Source organism: Cydia pomonella, chromosome 6, assembly GCF_033807575.1.
Source record: "Cydia pomonella isolate Wapato2018A chromosome 6, ilCydPomo1, whole genome shotgun sequence".
In the NCBI taxonomy this organism is placed as follows: Eukaryota; Metazoa; Arthropoda; class Insecta; order Lepidoptera; family Tortricidae; genus Cydia; species Cydia pomonella.
In genome coordinates this window covers 12,253,761-12,277,253 of record NC_084708.1, presented here as the reverse complement: position 1 = coordinate 12,277,253, position 23,493 = coordinate 12,253,761, and the positions used below count along the sequence as shown (strand labels likewise).

The 23,493-nt window shown below is 35.8% G+C and overlaps 1 protein-coding gene across 2 annotated transcripts in view; it reads left to right on the top strand.

The window, feature by feature from the left end:
• The window catches only part of LOC133518989 (lachesin-like), a 145,589-nt gene extending 122,740 nt beyond the window's left edge, over nt 1-22,849 (top strand). Inside the window, exons 3-10 of one of the 2 annotated variants that reach the window (XM_061852823.1) lie at nt 12,664-12,871; nt 14,009-14,167; nt 14,858-14,986; nt 16,247-16,540; nt 16,978-17,073; nt 19,224-19,334; nt 20,089-20,131; nt 20,830-22,849. In XM_061852823.1, coding sequence (XP_061708807.1) covers nt 12,664-12,871; nt 14,009-14,167; nt 14,858-14,986; nt 16,247-16,540; nt 16,978-17,073; nt 19,224-19,334; nt 20,089-20,131; nt 20,830-20,992 — 1,203 coding nt within the window. In that variant the 3' untranslated portion in view covers nt 20,993-22,849. Of the gene's footprint in view, nt 1-12,663; nt 12,872-14,008; nt 14,168-14,857; nt 14,987-16,246; nt 16,541-16,977; nt 17,074-19,223; nt 19,335-20,088; nt 20,160-20,829 lie in introns of both variants that reach the window. The other variant, XM_061852824.1, reaches the window with a different exon arrangement.
• The last annotated feature ends 644 nt before the right edge of the window (nt 22,850-23,493 follow it).

The window sequence follows — 23,493 nt, the reverse complement described above, 5'->3', positions numbered from 1 at the left end:
GCCGCAATAAAAGCGAAGATAGTGTGCTCTTACTTGTGAAATAAAGGCTTAGCGGAGGGAGCCATCACCGTTGCCCTGTATTGACAACAAGAAGCGGATTTCCCCGAAAGCCTCGCCTGTGCCATTAGTTTCCCGCATCGGTTAAAAAGATTTGCCTCTTCGACCGGCTTTATATAGAATTATTGACTTGTGAAAATATTGCGATGAAAAACAAAATACTGAGCCGGAGAATTTAAAACAATATTTCTATCGAGTGTATATTATGCGGAATAGTCTGATTTCTGCTCAGTAAACTTTCATGGGTTTACACTTGGCTTTATGCCTATGGTTGAAGTGCCAACATCACACCGATACTACATACTTTGTAAGTTTTTGATTATTTTAGTAAATAATTTAATTTGTGCACGGTAAAATAATAATTTAGTTTTAAATAAATTAGATTTTTTTATGGCTATGAGTAACTGCATTTAGACAAAATCGTAATACTAAAAAATCGTTAGTCATTCTGCAATTTCGCATTACTGCTCCATGAATTCACAATGCATTTGGTATTTTATACGTACGCCGGGAAAGTATGCGCACGTAGTCGGTTCATCGGCATGAAATGTCAGATAGTCGGCAGTATCACGTATGTGGGTTTGCAATAACATGCCACAACGAGTCGCAACAATGTTATACTCGCGCCGCATGCCGCATGAGCTGCTCTGATGGAGCACAGGCGTATTTCCCTCCCTGCCGGGCTGAACCCAAACACCCGGCGACTAGAGCACTCGTTGCAATGCCCGCTCGGAATGGAATGATCACAATTACATGTGGAATACAGACAGGGGTACTTAATTACAAATTTTGGAAATGCAAAATTGCATAATGGTTACCAGTCGTATTTTTCCAAGTTCCACTCCCATCCTGTTAGCTTTGTTTGTGCCAATCACTTTGCACCAATTGTGCTACTAACAATCTGCACGAAAACTAGTGGAGACTTAATTATTTAGGAAAGTATTCCTGAGAAGTCAAATCAGTTATTCTTTACGACTCGTCCAATGAAAAAGATATATTTGTCTAAGATCAATTTGTGCTTCGAATTTGACAAATAATATAGATGGTGCGAGCCGTTTTCTTTGTCTCTTTATTAACATCTCTTCTGCAATAAATAACTCTATGGTTGCTATGAAGAACTATGGGCGACTAACATAGTGACATCATGAATTCATGATGAATTGTGATGAATCTACTCCTTTTTAGGGTTCCGTAGTTAACTAGAAGCCTTTATAGTTTCCCCATGTCCGTCTGTCGGTATGTCTGCGACTTTGCTCCGTGATCGTTAGTGATAAAAATCTGAAATTTGGCATGTAAATATAAATCAGTCATGGCAACAAAACGGTAAAGTAAAAAAATCAATAACAAGTTCTTTTAGAGTACCTCCCCTACCTACAATTTATTCTTCGCTTAACCTCATGATATGGGATTTGGTTGGATAGGTCTTTTAACAATGAATAGAGGTCTTCAAAAAACATATTTCCCCTCTAGTTTTTGAACCATGGGTCCAAAAATAATGAAAAAATCGTAAAAGTAAAACTTGGTAAACATGAACGGTCGAGTCTTCCCTTCTTAGTAAAAGTGCTGCAAGTGAGTGCTTTTTATTAGTTATTGCTTATATTGTAATCATTTAAAGCCTAACATGTGTTTATCTTGTTGGCTTGCTGTGTCTTTTCGTAAATTGAATGTAGGTCCATTTCATTAAGTTTATATGAAAGTAAAAGTATAATAATATTGAGATTAGGCATTCCATATTTCAAATGTGCTGTTAATAGTAGGCGCTGAAAACGGATCCGAAATAAATTATGAATATATTGTACACACATTATTGGCTACGATATGTGCCAGAGTAGGTACCTGGATTAATACTTGTTGAAGTTGCCAAAGCATTTCCTTGCGACACTACTCACGTCGACCTCGAAATAACTTATTGGCCGAAGATTCCGCGAAAAGTTGGAGAGCCCTCAGCTCGAATCCGTTCCCGAAGAGATCTCTAAGTGGGCTTTTAGTGGAAGTAAGCTAAGCCGTCTCCTGCAAGATGTTCGCTCATTTCTATCTGCGCCATTGCATTAGCTCTAGGTAATAGACGTTGTTGCTATGCTATTAGTCATTCGGCGTCTCACTGGCCCTGCGTTTGCCACTTAACGAAAAATATTGTTTAATACAAATGCTCAAAAAGTGCTACTTCAGATAGCTGTTTAGCGTGCGGAAAGTAAGTTTTCGCGAACCCTTTAGTTTTTCCAATATTTTTTTTAATTTATACTTGTTCCAATTCATGACTAGTATTTCCTTTAGAAGTCGTGCCTCCCTGCCGCACTTGTAAATTCGTACGTAAGTGTGACAGGGAGGCAACACGTCGAAAGTGGTTCGCGGTAGGCCCTCAGTCACACAATTGTACCTACATCGCATGTTTGACGAAAACAACGCGAGTCACATTTTACGTAAAACGTAATATAAAAGTTTACCTCGTTGCCTAATAAATACTGTTTTACCCTGTAAATAGTGATATTGGCTAATACAAATATTATTTATCAAATAAACGTCCTCAAGTTCAACTCTATGCTGCGGATCTGCTATCTCTGAGGACTTGAAAGCCCGCGAAATCTCTTAAGTAGTTTTGCGACCTTTTATATCTCTTAGCTTTGATGTATTTTTCTAAATCAGATTATTTTATTACGTCATCAAGTTGAATAAATCATTTAGCAGGATGAATTTATTTTCAGTCCATAGAATACATAAGAAATAGGCAGTTCATTTATTTAAACTAATCATTTTCTAATACTGAACACTCTTAACTTATAAATATGAAAGGAACCTATTGAATATTGATTGTGCGTTTTTCTGAAAATCTATTTTACTTAACGAAAATCTTCTTTGTTTTTTTTTTTTATATATGGCTACACTTTATTGCGTTAGAATGGCTTAACATATTTATAGCCAATATGGCCATGATTGCCAGAAAAAAAAACATATTTGTCAAATAAAACACATAATATTTTACATTGTTCAAATTTATTGCTATACGACAATTCAAAGAAATAAAATATTACTTTATATTGTAAAACATGTTAAAAGAAATAAATTTCTCATACGCAACAGTCGCTGACAACTTTACAAGAAAATTCAGGAGAAATCATGGTGGTTAGATTCACAACCTGTGTGAACGTGATTGGGATTCGTGGTCATTTGTGTATTATTCCAACCGTATATGATATTTTATTTACATTGAACGTGGAGTTAAAAGTAATCTGTTTTCGTGTTTAAATAAATCCTGAAGACTGAAGACTAAGAGTCCGCAGCAAACTCGGTTCCACATACAAACGTAGTTACGCTCTCATTTTAAAACGACTAGATAGATTGCTCTGAAACTTTGTACTTATAAAAGGACAAGATATATCTAACTATGTTTGTAATTAGTTCATGTAGCTTCATATAACTCCCTTAGTAGAAAATACATTGAATTTAAGTTTTTTATACAAAATCTGTTTTTGTTCTACTTCATTTGTTTTATAAGCTGGAGCTATTTAAACTGATTTCAGGCATAGATATACCTTATGTCATTGTATGTGCAAAGTGTCATTACAAACCAACACTCGAACGAAACTCCGTTTGTATGGGAAGATGAAATTCGGCGGAGCTTGCTGCAGACTTAATAGTCGAGGTTTATGTTCGCAATATGAAAGTATTTTGTGCTGTGAGTGAGTGCATGTTTGACTGTTTCACATCGCCGCCTTATTGTGTATTTGGAACTTACAACATTTTGTAAATAGAACATAAAACAGTGAAAATCGACTTATCTTTACTTTCTCCTTTATACTCGCCTCATTTTTTTCTTGAATATTAACTAGCTACTTTATAATAATATGCTCGTTGTAATCATTATAAATAATGCTTTGTGTAAACTGTATGATTTGCGTTTACAATATCTGGTTGGCAATATACCTTACAACAAGTTAACAATATAATAAAGTTGCTTGTTACTACTGAAAAAGCAAAATACTCTTAATATTAACCGTTCAACCCAATAATTAGTGTTAAGTGCGAGGTCATACATCTGCTACTTGCGTTTAGTAGCAAATATTTAAACTCGCACTAAACATTAATCAATAAGTAAACAGGCCCTATAGGTATGAATATTGAGGTTAATGCTTTAAGAATTACAGATGGTGCTTCAAAATGGATAAGTACAAACAAGTTCTACGAGAGGGCTCTCTTTATCCTATATACAAAATACAGAAAATACAAAATAGTTTATTTGGTTTAACACTTACTCGTAATATACAAAACATGAAAGCTGGAATATCCCATTAAGTATAAAGATACTTGTGTCGGGAGACACCGCTCTTCCTTTCTAAAATAGGGCACAAACCAACAAACTGTGTACTTAATTTAACCACTCACGTGCTTGATATTTATTTTATATTTAAAGTACAATTTATATATTATATTATACTACTCTTTGTAGGAAACCCTATTTACTCACAGAACTTCACCCAAGTAAACTATTGTACTATAACTTAGTTCAATTCATATACTACGAGTATATATATGTCGATTTACTCAACGCCAATGACACAATTTAAAATTGTATTATGATATGATAATGCTTTTAGTCTTGCCAACCCTTATTTGCAATGAACTGCAACATTGATAATGGGTTTTGGATATTATGCATAGCATAGCAAGTCTGGTCATCGAGATATACATCATAATGAAAGTAACACGTAAGTATTCTAATATAATTTGTTCGATTTTAATAGCCCCAGCCTGTGCAAGTCTTAAGTAAACGTCATAATTTCATAGATGTTTGACGTTTAAAATACCACTTGTGCTGTCTGTGCTATTAAAATCGCTGCCAACGTATCTTAGTCTGACTCTAATGCAAAACTTTTTTCGGTCCAATTAGATAAAACCAAGATAAAGACCCCCGCCCGCAGTAGGCATAAAGTATGAATATAATAAGACGAAGCGCTCTTAAACGTTCCATAATTAAATCTGTCGTAACACGTCCACGAATCATCTCCTGCGGCGATGAGTCCGTCGTTAAAGAGGTTCGGTGCGGTGCGCGGCAGAATGGGCAAAGTTCGCAACGAGTCCATTATAAATCAAACGACGCCTTCCAGGCATATCCTGAGGGACCCGGCCGCCCGGGCGCCGCCGACTACCAACTTCAACTTCGCCGTCTAAATGCCTCAACAATTAAGATAAAAAGAAAGAACGGCCTAAATTAAAGGTGGTTAGAAGATAACGAGTTAATAGCCGCCTTCGTCAAAGTTTAGGACAGTAACGTCGGTGCGCATCAAATTTGCCTTCACTGTCGAAACTACAGCGTACCGGTGAGATTTTAAAGTTTTGAAGTTTAGTCTATTTTGTGGGTCAGAATTGACCATGTAAAGTACAAAAGTCGGTGAGAATGTAATTAATTATTATATAATTAATAATTTCTTTAAGTAGGTACTTGGTTACAGTTAGCGTCAAATAAATAAGGGCAGACTAACTGAGTATAATCGCAACACAGATGTGTTGCTATATGTTTGACCGGAACCCTAAAAAATATGATGTATGTATATTCAGCACCAACTAATAAAGATTTATTCGTATGTATTACATCACATTTTTTAGGGTTCTGTACCCAAAGGGTAAAACGGGATCCTATCACTAAGACTCCGCTGTCCGTCTGTCACCAGGCTGTGTATCTCATGAACCGTGATAGACAGACAGTTGAAATTTTCACAGATGATGTATTTCTGGTGCCGATATAACAACAAATACTAAAAAGTATGGAACCCTCGGTGGGCGAGTCCGACTCGCAATTGCCCGGTTTTTTTTCGGATAATTTTAGTTGTATTGAGCTAATCAGTATACGTTTTTTGCGGTTGAGGCGGGATGAGTAATAAGTACTTATTATTTGAAGGGTAAACTTAGACTAATTTATTTCGTAATTAATTAGCACTTATATAAAGTTGTGATGTGATATTGCAATAACCTATAAACTACAAACTTGCAGGCATTATCTTAACTAGATCGGCGCGTGAGCTAACTACTGTACATAGTCCGGGATACGTCTAAATACGGCAATTAATATGAGGTACTATGTCTTCTTATTAAGCCTTTATCACATACGCTGATGGGAATAGTACATTATAGGAGAGGCCGGAAAACCGCCCAAAGATGGACGAGTGAGTTTGAGGGCCGACACGTTAGTGGAGACCCTCAAATAATACGAGTCCATCTTTAGCGTTTCCGGCCGAGGCATTACATAGTGCTTTTCACGACTACTGCGAGGAAATAAGAAAACATTTGCATAACTGTAAGTATTTTAATATAAATTAATATTTATATTGGCGTGAGGACAATTGTTGAAAGAAAGCAATGTATTTTTGCCAGGAACATTTATATTTTCTTCACTAGAATAACTCATTTTTATAGCGTAGATACGTGTTTCTTGTATTTTTAGTCAAACACAATTTACACTATCCAATTCAGTAAGTATTTTCCGATCCCGCTTTTTTTACTTTTTTAATCACTTTTAAGAGGCATTTTTCTGTTGTATGCTTCAAACCGACTTTAGATTTAGAAACAAATAAAAGCGGCCAAGTGCGAGTCGGACTCGCCCATGAAGGGTTCCGTACCATTTATGACGTAGTAAAAAAAATACTTACTAGATCTCGTTCAAACCAATTTTCGGTGGAAGTTTTCATGGTAATGTACATCATATATTTTTTTTTTTGTTTTATCATTCTCTTCTTTTAGAATTTACAGGGGGGGGACACATTTTACCACTTTGGAAGTGTCTCTCGCGCAAACTATTTAGTTTAGAAAAAAATGATATTAGAAACTTCAATAACATTTGTGAAGATCTATCCATAGATACACCACACGTATTTGTTTGATGAAAAAAAAATTGTGTTTCAGTTCTAAGGAACCCCCAAAACTTATTGTTTTTTTTTTCTATTTTTGTGTGAAAATCTTAATGCCAGGGATCGGAAACCGGTATTTTTTGTATGGGAACGAAAACGGTATTTTTTCGTTCTTTGTTAATTACTTCATTTCTCATTAGGCAATCTAATAATACGAAGTCGTTATCTGAAAACACAACTGAGTCCTACATTTAGAGTATAAAATAAACCGAAATATATGGTTATTTCGATGTTTTTGCAAAAAACCGGTTCCGATCCCTGCTTAATGCGGTTCATAGAATACATCTACTTACCAAGTTTGAACAGTATAGTTCTTATAGTTTCGGAAAAAAGTGGCTGTGACATAAACGGACAGACAGACGGACGTGACGAATCTATAAGGGTTCCGTTTTTTGCCATTTGGCTACTGAACCCTAAAAACGCCTTAAGCGTGAACAGAATGGTTTTGACGTTTCTTTTTTAGGGTTCCGTAGCCAAATGGCATAAAACGGAACCCTTATAGTTTCGCCATGTCCGTCTGTCTGTCTGTCTGTCTGTCTGTCTGTCTGTCTGTCTGTCTGTCTGTCTGTCCGAGGCTTTGCTCAGTGGTCGTTAGTGCTAGAAAGCTGAAATTTGGCATGGATATACAAATCAATAAAGCCGACAAAGTCGTACAATAAAATCTAAAAATTTAATTTTTTTAGGGTACCTCCCCTACACGTAAAGTGGGGGTGAATTTTTTTTTCGCTTCAACCCTAGAGTGTGGGGTATCGTTGGAAAGGTCTTTCAAAACTAATAGGGGTTTTCAAGAAACATTTTTTGATAAAGTGAATATATTCGGAGATAATCGCTCCGAAAGAAAAAAAAAATGTGTCCCCCCCCCTCTAACTTTTGAACCATAGGTCCAAAAAATATAAAAAAAATCGTGGAAGTAGAGCTTAAGAAAGACATTAAATGAAAACTATAGCGGACATGATCAGTTTAGCTGTTTTTGAGTTATCGCAAAAAGTTTTCCCTTCATAGTAAAAAGACTTACTTTAATTAGGTACTGATTATGCAAATTTCCCTATTTGTTTAACTCGGGTGAAAGGTACCGTTTCATCCCTTGGTTAACAATTTACCATACTTTAAGCTCCAGTTTAGCTTATTGTGACGGAAGAGTAACTACGGAACCCTACACTGAGCGTGGCCCGACATGCTCTTGGCCGGCTTTATTTTAATAAGTAATTGGTCTTATAAATAACCTAATTTTATTTTTGAAGGAAAAAGTTGCTCCCAAAAAGACCTTTTACCATCACCAATGATAGATGATGATAACAATGATCACCAATGACAGATGATGATAACAAGTAAACATTGTGGTAGTAGTGGTCAGGTGCTATAGCTATTGCTTACTTTCCACTTTGGTTTTAGACCATCTATTACCATATTTCCGAACAATGGCGTGAAAAGCAATTTTAAAATTATTTGAATTTTGCAGGCCTGCCTCATTAGGCGTATGCGCGGAGTTGCAGCACTCGAGACGTCCGGACGGACTTTCTTGCGAGGTGACGTTGAGATTAACTCGGTTAGGGTCTCAGACGAACGAGATTAGTCGCTGCTGCGGCCATTTAATATCAGATTTACCTCAGCCTGCCTCGTTATCTACTTCGCTTTTGAAATTTACATTTTTCATGGGATTAAATATGCTAGCTCCGTTTTGAAATCGGTTTTATTTTAATAACATTTAACTTGAAGTCTGCTTGATTTGAGATGTTGACTAATGTGTAGGTACTTTACACTTGACGTATTTAATTATGAATTATAAATTATACTTAGCAGATTTAAGTATAATGAATAAAAGTATTATGGACATAAAACCAGAAACGTTGTTTAATTTTACACTTTCCGTACCTAAGTAATGTTATAATCCAAATTCCTCGGAAGTTGGGTTATTACAAAACATTTCGCACCGACCCGCCACGCGCCCCACTTCCTAAAGTTCAACACTCAACGCTTATCTCTTAACCGCTTATAAAATTTTGATTTCTCTTTAATATTATCTTAATTGTTGAAACAATCCCGGTAACTTTGTGAAATATTCCTTTGCGCTGGAATACAACTATAATACCTAGAGGTACATGGTCTAACTTTATCCGGTATCTAGAAAAATCAAAAACTGAAAACATTAGCGCATACAATTTATTATTTTCTTGGAAATCGTTTGTACTTTTGGGTTAACACGAATGCTTTAGTGGTTAACAATTTTTGAATCGTATATTAAGTATTTGTTTGTTTAGGCCTAATTATTCAATATCCACTGTAACAGACTATAATCTGTATTAGACTATAATCTCTCCATTAAGTACGGTATTAATTATAAATTGTCAATATTATTACAGGGATATCAGGAAAGTTGTCGATCCAGGTGGCGACAACAGGGGGAGGTAATTGAATCAGGTCTCCTCAGACGGACACACCGACGATTAGATTAGACGCCGGCCATAATTAAGCAGATCAGATTTCCATCGCTTGTGAACCTCGTCTCTCGGTCAGTCAGTAGTTAAAAAAGAAACCCTGTAACGAGATAAACAAAGTTCACATTTCTTTGACCTCTAAACATAGATATGATGCTGAGAAAGTAAAAAAGAAATTTACAACCTCCTGCGCCGCGTCCGCTTCGGAATGCAAGCATCAGAGTTCTTGTCTAATCAACATCTCGTATCTCGTAGCTGTTGAGGCCCGACCCAAGAAGCTCTGACACTCTACATTAACATATTGGCATGGTTTCTATAGACCGGACGTTGAGGAAGGAAACATTATTTTTCACACAAATAATTAACTTTTCAATAAAGCTTTATAACTTAACGAAACGATCGATATGAGAATACATAATCATGTGAAGTATTATTCGCAAATTGTACTACAGGGTTAGGAGGAAAGGGGACGACCGCTTCTCCATACAAACGTAGTCGCCATTGTCCTCTTTGGATACCTATTTGACTTTATACAAATACAATATGATGCTGTTGATATAGCAGCTTTTTTCAATTATTATATAGGCTTTTATATTTTGTATGGAATTTGTTTTTCGCTCCTCTTTTTATAATAAACAAATCGAAAAAAGTTATAATAGAAGGGGCATAACTATGGTTAATATTTATCAAATTGTGTAAAAATATTCTGCATAATGTCAGTATCCAGAGAGGAAAACGAGGACTACGTTTGTATAGAGAAGCAGTTGTCTATGTATTCGCGTAAATATAATTATTTCAAAAACGTCACATGCATTCAAGTTCTGTGAAAACAATGTATATAAACTAGGTTTCACATAATACAAACATACACATAATAAAAATAATATAACATAAATAATATTTACAAATTAGCACATAACAATTTGATAAGTACGTGTATTTCGTATATTCTTTAAACTTCTGGTCTTGCGTCAATGTCAGTGTGTCGAATAAAATAAGCCAAGGTACTTTTATTTCATAATTTAAGTACACTTTAACATCTTGAAAGGCTCAGGTTCCGCCGCGAGTCAGGTCGTCATCATTAGAGGGGTTACCGTCCCATTGCATAATAAAATGGGCAAAGTTTCCTCAAGTCCATTATAAATTAGACAGCGGCTGAGAGCCGCATCACTTAAGATAGGTAAGATGTGACCCGGCACGAGTCTCGGCGCCCAAACTTCCCCTATATTGCCTCCGCAATCTTGATAAAAAGAACTAACCTACCCCATGAATCAAACTTAGAGCTGGATTAAGAGATAAAAGATGCGCGTCGAACTTCTGAAACTTAAGGCATTTTCTTCTGAAACCAGCTTAATTTTTACTTTAATAGCTTATTAAGATGGACTTTGTACTTCAAGATACGCAAACTTTTCTTAATAACCAATATCAAAACTTGATCACAGAGCTCGGTAGCTTCGGAATATAGGTACTATGGGATCTATTTCACCTGAATAATTAAGTTTGAATCATTCCGGGGCGTAGATTAAAAGTAGCAGGGTTGTTGGAAGCATAACAATCTCTGTAAAATGCATTTTAAGCGCTTAATGCTGCGGAAATTGGTGTGAAGCGGGGACGCGATGGCAGCTCCGTGCAATTACACAGATGTCGCGCCCGCGCCGCCCGGCACTCGTAAATGTTCAAGTTCAGATGTTTCCTTTATTGTTTCATTTAACCATCACTGTTAATGTTTTGTCTTAGGTGTCCATATAATTTACGCTCTACTGGAGCCCAAACACTTGTTGTAGACATTCAAATTCCGATTACAAGGCGATTTATCGTATGATGCGTTTTTTTACATTAATAGAAAGAATTTCGCAGAAGTAAGTTTGAGACTCCAAACCGGGTACGTTTTGCGATAAAATGTTGAAGTAAATTATGAGTATTGATCATGCTACATTAGATAATTCCATTACTGTTAATAAAAACATATGCTTGCTTCTGTGGAGTTCTTTCTGGCGAAAAAAAAAGAAGTATATATGTAGAGTAGATATTAACATAAGTAGATATTTTGTACTTTCATTATTTGAGCGATAGCTTTTATTTTTTATTAAGACTTGTATCCTTGAATGGGAGACGTTTTCTTTAATTTCCGTTACGTCACTCGTCAAATTGGAAGAACGATTGGAAATTATTGCGGCACCGCATCTCCCCCTGCGTCTCCCTGCTTACTCCGTGAAAGGCATGTCCACATTTTTTATATCAGGTGACGTGTGATGCTCACGATAAAGAAGTGAACATTGAACGACTTCGTTACAATAACAAGCCAAATAAGTTGTGGCGTTAAATAAATGTATTTTCTTTTATTTCTTTCTTTCTCTCAAATCATATCTAACGAAATTCCATTACCTCCAATTCTACGCGTCGTTAAAAAATGTATACTTAACACTTAAGGTCTTCGCACACTATACCAATTCCACACCAACTCAACTCACTTTTGGTTCACCTTAGTGGACGACGAGTGGACGACGCGTAGACCACCCGACAGTTCTAAATTTTAAACATTGTACTATAGGACATACAAGATAAGGCTTTAATTTAAATATTTAATTTTGAGTCGAGTGGCTGTTGAGTTGTAACAATGTGCTAAGACCTTTATACTTACCTACTCTGAGATTGCAGCGTGTTATTAAAAAAAATATAAGGTACCTACTCGGTACCTAATCGTACGTATGCTTAGTAAAATAAAGTAATAGTGTGGAGAATTAGCGCTCTAATAGATTATTCCTGTCTTGAACTCTAGTTGCGTAGTTAGGAACGTTAAAATTCTATGGTCTTCCCTACATCATTATCGTTATAATTAAACTAAATATGGCTCAAAAACTTCTTAACTTTCGGAAACCATATGGTAATTGTTTTGAATCTAACTAGGGACTGATTAGTGTCCAGAATAGAGCTCTAAAGTGAGATATAAAAATATAGTAGTTCCCACGCATTTTACATTTGAGAAAAACTTATTAATTACGTAGTCATACTTTGTGGAAGAAGAAAACAAACGCTAACTTGCAGAGAAAAGTGACCCTTCCCCGCTCCCCCCCCCCCCTACCCTATATAGAAGTTTTGTCTTTGCATACAAAGGTGAGGTGCTAAGCAAATAGTATTGCTGACTTTGAATAGAATACCCTCAGTAAATACCTACCATACCCCTATTGGATGCAGATTCAATATCCTCGCGTGACCATTTGACTCACTATTTACACAACAATCATGCATTCATAAAATACTATTCTGAACAGGTAGCATGGATGCACTTCGAGCAAAGCGCAATATTGACCGTGCACAACCACGTCATCACGCGCAACCCGCGCGTTAGCGTTACGCACGACAAGCACCGCACGTGGTTCCTGCACATCTCGGACGTGCGGGAGGAGGACCGCGGCCGCTACATGTGCCAGATCAATACTGTCACGGCTAAGACGCAGTTCGGATACTTGCACGTCGTAGGTAAGGAACTAACAGCTCTCCATACAACTTGCTCGTGAGCGTCAAGCACGACGAGCCCCGCATGTTGCTCCTGTACAGCATCTTAGAAATTCGTAACAGGGCCACTTCAACACTGTCATGGCTAAGATACAGTTCGGATAAACGTCAGGAAGATTGCTTTTTATCTTAAATCATATTCTGAAAGATAACTAGGATAACGCTCCCTTTAGGAAGGACGCCTCAGGTACTGGAATAAGTTCACTTCAACACGCCTCTTCACTACATAATTCTTCATTTGTAAATTTAGCTAAAGCGCAGGTTTAGGTTGTAATATCATTTTTGTTTTGACCTTGCATCAGAATATGCAGAAAATTAGGGTTTAGAGATATACCATCAAACAGAAAAGACCCTTTTAGGGTTCCGTAGCCAAATGGCAAAAAACGGAACCCTTATAGATTCGTCATGTCCGTCTGTCTGTCCGATTATGTCACCGCCACTTTTTTCCAAAACTATAAGAGCTACACTGTTCAAACTTGGTAAGTAGATGTATTCTATGAACCGCATTAGGATTTTGACACAAAAATAGAAAAAAAACAATAAATTTTGGGGGCTCCCCATACTTAGAACTGAAACTCAAAAAATCTTTTTTCATCAAACCCATACGTGTGGGGTATCTATGGATATATGTCTTCAAAAATGATATTTAGGTTCCTAATATAATTTTTTTCTAAACTGAAATATTTTGCGCGAGAGACACTTCCAAAGTGAAAAATTGTGTGTGTGTGTGTGTGTGTGTGTGTGTGTGTGTGTGTGTGTGTGTCCCGTAACTTCTATAAAAACAGAATGAAAAATCTAAAAAAAATATATGATATACATTACCATGCAAACTTCCACCGAAAATTGGTTTGCACGAGATCTAGTAAGTAGTTTTTTTAATACGTCATAAATGGTACGGAACCCTTCATGGGCGAGTCCGACTCGCACTTGGCCGCTTTTTTTATTTTTCATACGTCAATCCATTTTCGTCGCTGGAGCCCGCTAAATTAACGCTAGTTTATTATCTTATTATCTTCTCTTATTGTACATAAAATCATCTACACCTACTCCACGTAGAATGGTAGTGTGGAAGATACTTCATGTTTTTTCCTTTGTTTACAGTACCACCGACGATAGACGACTCTCTAAGTTCGAGCGACGTGATCGTCCGAGAGGGCGCGAACGTCACCCTGACGTGCCGTGCTAATGGCTCTCCTAAGCCCACCATCAAGTGGAAGCGGGACGACAACTCGAAAATTTCCATCACAAAAGGACATTCTGGTTAGAGATTAATTGCCTATATTTGTGTTGTAAAGTTTCAGTCGATCATATAAGTGCTAAATAAAGCACCGGTTAAATATTAACATAGGTCAGTACGGGTAAGTGTAACTATGGGGTAACTAAAAAAACACTGCAACTGGCGTTTAGTGGCAAAAGTATGAACTCGCAATAAACTCTTATGTGTAAACAGACCCTAATGTAAAGGCTAGTTACATTTACCCTGCACTTATCCATGTCGACCATACCCACCGATTACAGGCTATTACGAATTGGGTATCTAGCCAACATGCCACTAGTTAACGCTCCGTAGCGTAGCGTAATCATCTCTCTCTATTACTCTTCCATTATTAGTGCGACGGTGACAGTTGCGTCTCGTTCGCTACAGAGCGTAAATGATTGGCATGTTGTCTACGCACCCAGAGACCGTACAATTGGGCACTTACATTTCCATAAAACTTTTGTTTAAACTACGTCGGTGGCAATCGTACGGCCCGCCTGATGATAAGTAGTCTATAACCTATGTACGTCTGCAACTCCAGAAACCTTACTTAGATTTACCTACATGCAGACATTACTTATTTAACATATCAATTTACATTACCTTTTTTTTTAAATTTAGAAAAGAAATTAATAATTCAATATGTCGTACTATCCCCAACATTATCCCTATTAATTGTTGTTATTTTTCAGTGTCCGATTGGGAAGGTGAAGTGCTGGAGATGGCGCGTATTTCTCGCTTGGACATGGGCGCCTACTTGTGCATCGCTAGTAATGGCGTTCCACCTACCGTGTCCAAAAGGGTTAAAGTCAGCGTCGATTGTAAGTACATGTCCTTAATTAACCCTTTACCGCATGCGAAGCCATATGAGGCAGTTATAATATTAAACCTTATTGGCAGCTATTAACGTTCAATTTTAATCAAATATATTTATAATGTGCAGTAAGGAATTAAGCAAGACGTTTATTTTACATGAGTTTTTAGGGTTCCGTAGCCAAATGGCAAAAAACGGAACCCTTATAGATTCGTCATGTCCGTCTGTCTGTCCGATTATGTCACCGCCACTTTTTTCCAAAACTATAAGAGCTACACTGTTCAAACTTGGTAAGTAGATGTATTCTATGAACCGCATTAGGATTTTGACACAAAAATAGAAAAAAAAACAATAAATTTTGGGGGCTCCCCATACTTAGAACTGAAACTCAAAAAATCTTTTTTCATCAAACCCATACGTGTGGGGTATCTATGGGTAGGTCTTTAAAAATGATATTGAGGTTTCTAATATCATTTTTTTCTAAACTGAATAGTTTGCGCGAGAGACACTTCCAAAGTGGTAAAATGTGTCTCCCCCCCCTCCCCCCGTAACTTCTAAAATAACAGAATGAAAAATCTAAAAAAAATATATGATATACATTGCCATGCAAACTTCCACCGAAAATTGGTTTGAACGAGATAGGTAAGTAGTTTTTTTTTAATACGTCATAAAATTAATTTTTTTTTTCGTCATACACATATGTGTGGGGTATCTATGGATAGGTCTTCCAAAATGATATTTAGGTTTCTAATATCATTTTTTTCTAAGCTGAATAGTTTGCGCGAGAGACGCTTCCAAAGTGAAAAAATTTGTGTCCCCCCCCCCCCCCCTATAACTTCTAAAATAACACAAAGAAAAATCTTTAAAAAATATATGATATACATTACCATGCAAACTTCCACCGAAAAATGGTTTGATCGAGATCTAGTAAGTAGTTTTTTTTAATACGTCATAAATGTACGGAACCCTTCATGGGCGAGTCCGACTCGCACTTGGCCGCTTTTTTCTAAAATGCAAATAATATGTCACTAGACTTTATTTAGAGTTAGCAAATCGTGATTAGCACACTTTTGACGTGTTTTATTCAGTCCAAACATAACAGATATTAGGACTTGATTAATGTTAGGCAGTTTTTTTTAATGCATGATGATACTAGGCGGCCATAGTATGGCTGAATGATTTAAATCGTTTTAACACATTCCTGGCTTAGCTACACCGAATTAGTGTCCAGTTATGTACATATTATACTTTTTAACTTTTGTTCCAGTCCCCCCAATGTTATGGATTCCTCACCAACTGGTCGGGGCGCCCCTCTATTACAACGTAACCCTGGAATGCTTCACCGAGGCGCACCCCACGTCTCTGAATTACTGGACCCGTGACGACGGCCACATGATTCATGAGAGCTCCAAGTATCACATGGAAAATACACTCGGCGTTCCGGCTTACAAAACCCATATGAGGCTGTTAATCAGACATATTACTACTGAAGATTATGGAACGTATAAATGCGTGGCCAAAAATCCGCGGGGAGAGTCGGATGGAACGATAAGGCTATATAGTAAGTTAACCCTTCATTAAGCAATGTAGGACCAGAACCTATTTTTAAATACAAGAATTATTAGAACAGTTTGACATCAATTAACACTTAAATTCACTACCCATGCGTTAAACAGACAATTCGGTATCACTTTACACTAACATTATACGTATACTTGCTTTTCTGACAATTTAAGTCATATTGAACAAGTTTGATAGGGTATCAACTATGAAGTCTTTATTATGATATCAACTGTTCCTATATTTTGACCCATTAGCTGGCCATATTTTCTATGAAACAGCGATAATGATAACTTATTTTGTGTAGTATATCAATTATATTTCTAAAACCAAATCAGACTCTTTATGAGTAGTAGGTACTTAAAATGTTGGCACCATCATTATATTTATTAATTCGTAGTATTATAATGGGTGTCATCAACTTATATGTTTGTCCAGCTTCCTCACCGCCGACCACCACGCCCGACCCACGGGCCGCAACCGTCCCGCCGCCGTCCAAGCCACCTCGCAAAGACACGCCGGTTCTAGATAAAGGTAAATACTAATTAACTTTTGATATCTAATAAATGCACATTACTACATATTTCATTAGTATGTAATATATTCATTGTAATAAGTTTACCTATGTACATAGGTAAGTCAAATTCTTCTTCTTTTTCGCAATATGCTTCAAATGAAACCCATATTTTTACGACGGTTGATGCAGAAAAGATTGCCTTCCCAGAATTATTAACCCATTTAAGTTAACGTAGACACCTAGATACAATACTAATGAAATGTTAATTAATTATGCAATCTGCACAAATGTTATGACAGTTAAATGTAAGTTATATCGTTGTCAAATAAGTTTATCATTGCCCGGTATCGCTGCCGAAAACACAAACGGTAAAGGGATTGAGTCAACATTTTATATCGTCGGTTTCGTTTATTAAGAGATAATGGTACCTTTATGAGTTATGCTCGCGGGACCGTTCAGCTATATTTGTTGTTTGCTGCTGTTTCAGTTATTATTAGTGGTCGTTATATTGTTTATAGATCGTAAACTGTTACGGCAATCTGCTTGTCGCCACTGGTAGTTTGTTAACAGGCTTGGAGTTACGACTCTCGTAAAATATAAACAAATCGCTTATAAACAAACCTTTTATGAAGTGACCTGAAATATTATATTGCGTTAGTATTACTTTGTATGGGCGGTTAAATTATAGAGTGTTGTATAATAACCGGTCGCATAAACTATAAATATAATCACATTTTATTACCTCCTCTACAACAAAACAACACACTGTTTGGTTACCTACCAATAGTGATATCATAGACTACCGAGATAAACTTCCAACAGTTTATAATTAATTTAAAATTTTAATCAGTTTTACAATGATAACTATCACCTTAAAATTATGAAATAATATTTTTATACGAAATCAATAAACGAGAATTATAAATATGTAACTACTACAAGCGGTTTTTGGTTTAAGGATTAATTTACTACTTCAGTGTTGTGGTACCTAATGCACGATCGCTAACGTCAGATCACTCTATCTAGTATTGAATACCACTAATAACAATATAATGCCTGTTTGGAGCATTCGATGGAAACCTTAAAATAATCCTGTAGGTATCGATTCTATCACGATGTAATTTAACAGTGCGAGGTGTATCTCAATATTACTAAAACAATATCCAAAACACAGTATCATAATAGTATGATTAAAAGAGCACGTTGTATGTTGTGGGGGCGGATTCATAAGTCCGCGTTATTACTCGCCCGTTATTGGGAACTTGGGCATTTCCCCGGTCGTGCTGCCGCCGGACTATGGCAACATCTTGCACGACAACCTATTACGAGCAAGTGTTCACTTCCGCTCTCGTTAAGCCTCACGATACTTTTATCATAAGTTTTGAGTGTCTACTTTGAAGCTCGAAGTGGTTTAAACAAGAAATTAAGATAATAAACCGCACGTTGCATAACATAGCTGTACCTGTCTGGAAGTTTTAACAGTTTCTTGTAAACTGCCGCTCAACATAGCACAATAATTCTAAACAAGAGATATGAACTTTCAGAATTTATAACCGAAACCAAATAAAGCTACACGTAGATTTTTCAATACGTACACGTCGAAGCATATTGAAAATTAGAGATCTGCGGAAAATGCCGACGAAGCATGCATTAAAATCACCATACCAATTTTATTTTTCCTTGCACTCATGAACTTGAAAAATCCATTTAACCGTTGCGGCGTCTCGGCGCAAGTTTGCGGGCGGTTGTTTTTGCGGCCGCGGCACCGCCGGCGCGTCGACACCACCCTCTGTTTTCTTTTTTGCAACCATTACGAATTTACGGCCCGACCACTCGACAATATTGCGCAACTTTTCAATAACTGCCGGCCGACCGCCCGCCGTTCCCTGCCATATTGAATCCTTTACTCAATGAGTACCATGTCCGCCTGTAATCTTTATATCATTTGGGTTCACTTATGTCACATGCCTATTTACAATATCAATATGAAAGTTCAGTCAATGTATCCAAAGTTAATTCACTTGATCTGAAGTATTTCGAGTTTTATACCTAACTTTGGCGTAGTTTAAGTATTTGGAGTTTCTCTTCATTGTATAATAATTGCAGATCAACATCTTTTGGACATTGATTAAGATAATTCAAGACTCACGGTTTTATTTTTTCGTAGGTACAAAGTATCAGTCCAACCTGAACGAGATCGACAAGGGCAAGCAGAAGCCAGACGAGGGCGGTGGGAAGTCTCACCTCAACTGGGTCGGGGGCGCATCGCAAGTCACAGGTACTGCTACCCTAACTTAGCTGCTACTATAGTTCGTTTTAAGCTTATTATACAATAAATGATTTTTTTAACGACCAATAATTTCAATTAATAAAGTACCTATACAATAAATAATAATTATATAATATCTTGTACAAAAAACTCGATCTCCTCTTGAATAAACTGTTTGCTGCGCCCTACAGGATGTCATGTTGTATACAATTCTATGTAATAGGTTTAGATACAATGTGATATGCAATAATGATTATGAGTATGAGTATGAGTATGAGTTTTTATTTGTATTAAAAAAAAGGTACACAATTTTGACATGTCTTTTTATTGGAAAAAAGTTTTTAAAAATCAGTAACGATTACTTATGAAAGCAAAATAATGTAAATGATCTCATATGACCGTTAATAATTAGACAATAAAAAGACAACATCGCTTACTTTCTTTCTAATGCTAAAAAAACGTACTATAGCTGACATCCGTAGATGTTGACTTTATTAACTATTATAAGAAATCCTGTGATTTTGAACTGAAGAACAAAAAAAAATCGAATATTTGTACCTATATTAGTTGTACGAATGTTCTTTTGATGTGTAAACGATTTTTATACAAACTTCAAATGAACTTACACTCTTATTTAATAAGGCACCAAGTTTGGCCTACCTGTATCTGCAATAACTGATAAATATTTGTCGAAACCCATAAGTAATAAAAATTGGTAATAGCAGTTAGACATTTATTCTATCGCCGGCTGTTTGTTCCGCAGGTTATGCTGATTGGAGGAGGAGTCAAGCATGGATTCTACTTTTGTTAGTACTACTACCTTATTTTTAATCGGTTAGTTACCTTTGAATCTTTCAAGTTTTTGCTGGCATTTCCGTATTTACGTTATAAAGATTATATTGGACTTAAACGAATGATATAAGTACAGTACAGTTTTGGCATTAAGTTCGCCATTTGTACATTTTTCTTTATGTGTGCAATAAAGTTTAAATAAATAAATAAATAAGTACCGAAAATTACAAATTACAAAAAAAAAAGAATTCTTAGTTAACCTATGGACAACCCCGAGTACCTCAGAGGCGCGTTACTTTTTTTCAAATTTCACACTTTCTGCTCCCGTATACTTATATCAATACATTTTGTTACATAGCTTGATGTAACTGCTCGGTAAAAATGTGAGAGTGAAGATAGTATGTTTAGTTATATTCACTTAAGAGGAAAGGGGACGCTTCTCCATATAAACATAGTTCTCATTTTTTTCTCTCTGGATAACATTACAGAAAATATTTTTACAACATTTGTTTTACACTAACTATAGCTGTGCTCCTATCTTTGACTAGGTCATCAAATAATCGAAAAAAGTGAAAATTATTTTCGTTGTCTTAGATTCCTAAAAAATGTGACGGAGTGTAGCTTTTTGCATGAGATGAAATTTAGTTTTTAATCTTTCTCATCTACAGCTAGAAAAACATACAATATCACTCGTTTTTTTTTTATTTGACAGAAAACACAAATACGAGCGTGACAAAGTAGTTAAAAACAAGACAACGAAAAGAATTTTTACCCGGCATTACTATAATTATGAAAAAAAAATCCATGTAAATCCGGAAAATTGGGACTACGTTTGTATGGAGCGGTCGTCTACTAGCCTTTTCAAAGCAGCATAATATATGGAAACAAGAAAAAGGTATATTGAAAAATTGTATGTTTTTTTTTTATATTTATTTACATGTAATGTCTTCAGATATACAAATAATTTTAAAAATTATAAGTAATATAAAATCAAACTAATTCGGCACCGAACTTAATAAGAGACTGTATGATAGAATAAAATATGGAAGCACCATTATAAACGTCAGATTTCCACAGAAACTTGACGTCTATGATGACTTTTTCAACACTTTGTCATTAGAAAATCTGTGCAGATTTAGCTTGGTCCGGCTCATTTACCCAATAAAACGTTAAATACGCTTCTACCTACATTTGTAAGGACACAATTTTATTGACTCAAATATAATACGTTAGCTATGGGAATATTGCCAGCAAATTGAAGCAACAAATAATACAATAGATAAAACTAATGGAGCAGTATTTTATGAAGAAAGTATTAATACTGCGACCTCTTTTCAATTCGGGAACTATGGATTACTCCATGTTGTGCTAGAGCTTATGGATTGTCAAATATCACTTAATGTCTTAAAATAAAAACAGGTATCTACTTAGAATCATGACTTCTAGATGGTCATCGTATTATATACATTATATATACAATGGTGTGCTTAATTTAATCAAATTTCTTTCACATAGTGTAAAAACAGTTGTTGTTAATTATAAATGTTTAAACTATAGTGGACAACAGTTCCTTGAACTATATGTGGATGTCTCAGACACTGAAGTAATTTTTGAATTATTCTACAACCATGAATTCTAGTCTACCTAATTCGAAACAATGGATTAAAAACTATGTAACAATTCTAGTGATTGAGACAAACACGTACTTTTTACAACAGTTCTCGGTGTAGCAGATTTTAATGATCACGCCACGATAGGCGATATCAGTGTTTGTTTGTAATCAGTGAACCTGCACAGTAGCAAATGTCGGCCCAATTCGGACAATGCTTATAAGATGTCACAGCGATACGATAGCGATCTGTCCGAGTTAAAGGTGTATTTTTTTACAACCAAAAACGTCACCTTTGACACGGACAGATCGGCATCGTATCGCTTGTGACATCTTATAAGCATTGTTCGAATTGGGCTGTGATCCCAATAGGTGTTAAACGTTGCAATAAATCTGCTGGGCCGTGAATAGTAAATTTTATTCTAGTGAAACACTGCACACGAATTAAATAAATATATAGTGCACTAAACTATAATCTTAATTGTTATTTTGATAACATAGACTAAGACTGAAATAATATTATCTTTAGAAAAATAGGTATTGTCCAAAATTTTATTTGTGCTTGTTTATACACCTCATGTTCGCTGTGATACAAATAATAAATTGACGGGATTTGCAAGATTGTGTACATATATAATTTCTTATTTAATTTAGGTGACTCGCGTCCAAATTTATCAGTCCTACATGTTTATTTCTCCATATTGATTCCTATGATATTGATATGTAGGTCCTACCTAGACTTTGAAATTGACTTTATGAGACAGAAACCTTATGATTATGCCATATTATTGGAAGTGGCGTTATTTTAATCATTTTTTTTTTACAACTGATCAAGTTTCTTCGGTCAATTAAATTTTGTATAATGCATTGTACGTAAATGTTATCGTTAACATGTTGCCAAATTGCTAACTACATTTAAGAAACTGTAATGCTACTTAGATAGGTTGTTGTAAATATACCCCTAAGCCAAAGCAATGAAGTGACTAGTATCTGAGAGTATATCTATTGATAGTGTAACTATGAGTTTATTATAAGAAGCGCAAGCAATTGTAATATGTACTACATGTCACGGTACCAGAGGATTAGGTAATATAAATTAAATAAAGCTTGTTTTAAAAATAAATTGCTTAATTTAACCTTCCCGTCTGCGATCCGCGTGTGAATTTAAAAAACTGTCTTTATAGAAGTCTCTTTTAACAGACCAAAAGAGTAATTTATGTAAAAAAAATCTTCCGTCATAATTTGACGGGGCGAAATGTTAGCAAACAATCTGCGGCGAATCTTTGAAGATTAGGTCTGGCTTTGGGGCGCCGAAAAGGCTCCAACTATGTATGGCGGCACGCCAACTCCTGTAAGCCAATCTAACTTCTTTTAAATGTGTTTTTGATGTAAAGAACACATTACGCAATACATCGCCCGCAGACTCACCAATTTTGAAGCAAATTAGCTTTTGATTTAGAGCTTTAAGTTTCTTCCCTATAATTTGACGTGGGAACTTTGAGAAAGTTTAAGCTTCAGGAAAATAGGAATACACAATTAGTCGGCGTTGAAATGATATTGTTTAAAGTCTTATGAACTTATAACAAATATACTTTTGTTTCACAGAAAGAGATATTTAAAAAATTGCAATAGAATTTAATTAAACCTTATTTTCATGTTTTTTTTGCCCAAAATCATTGTAATTATAATTATGTATGATGACACCTAGGTAATTAATACAGACCAAAGAGTAAAGTAAGTATACGGATTCTAGTTACTCATTTCTGA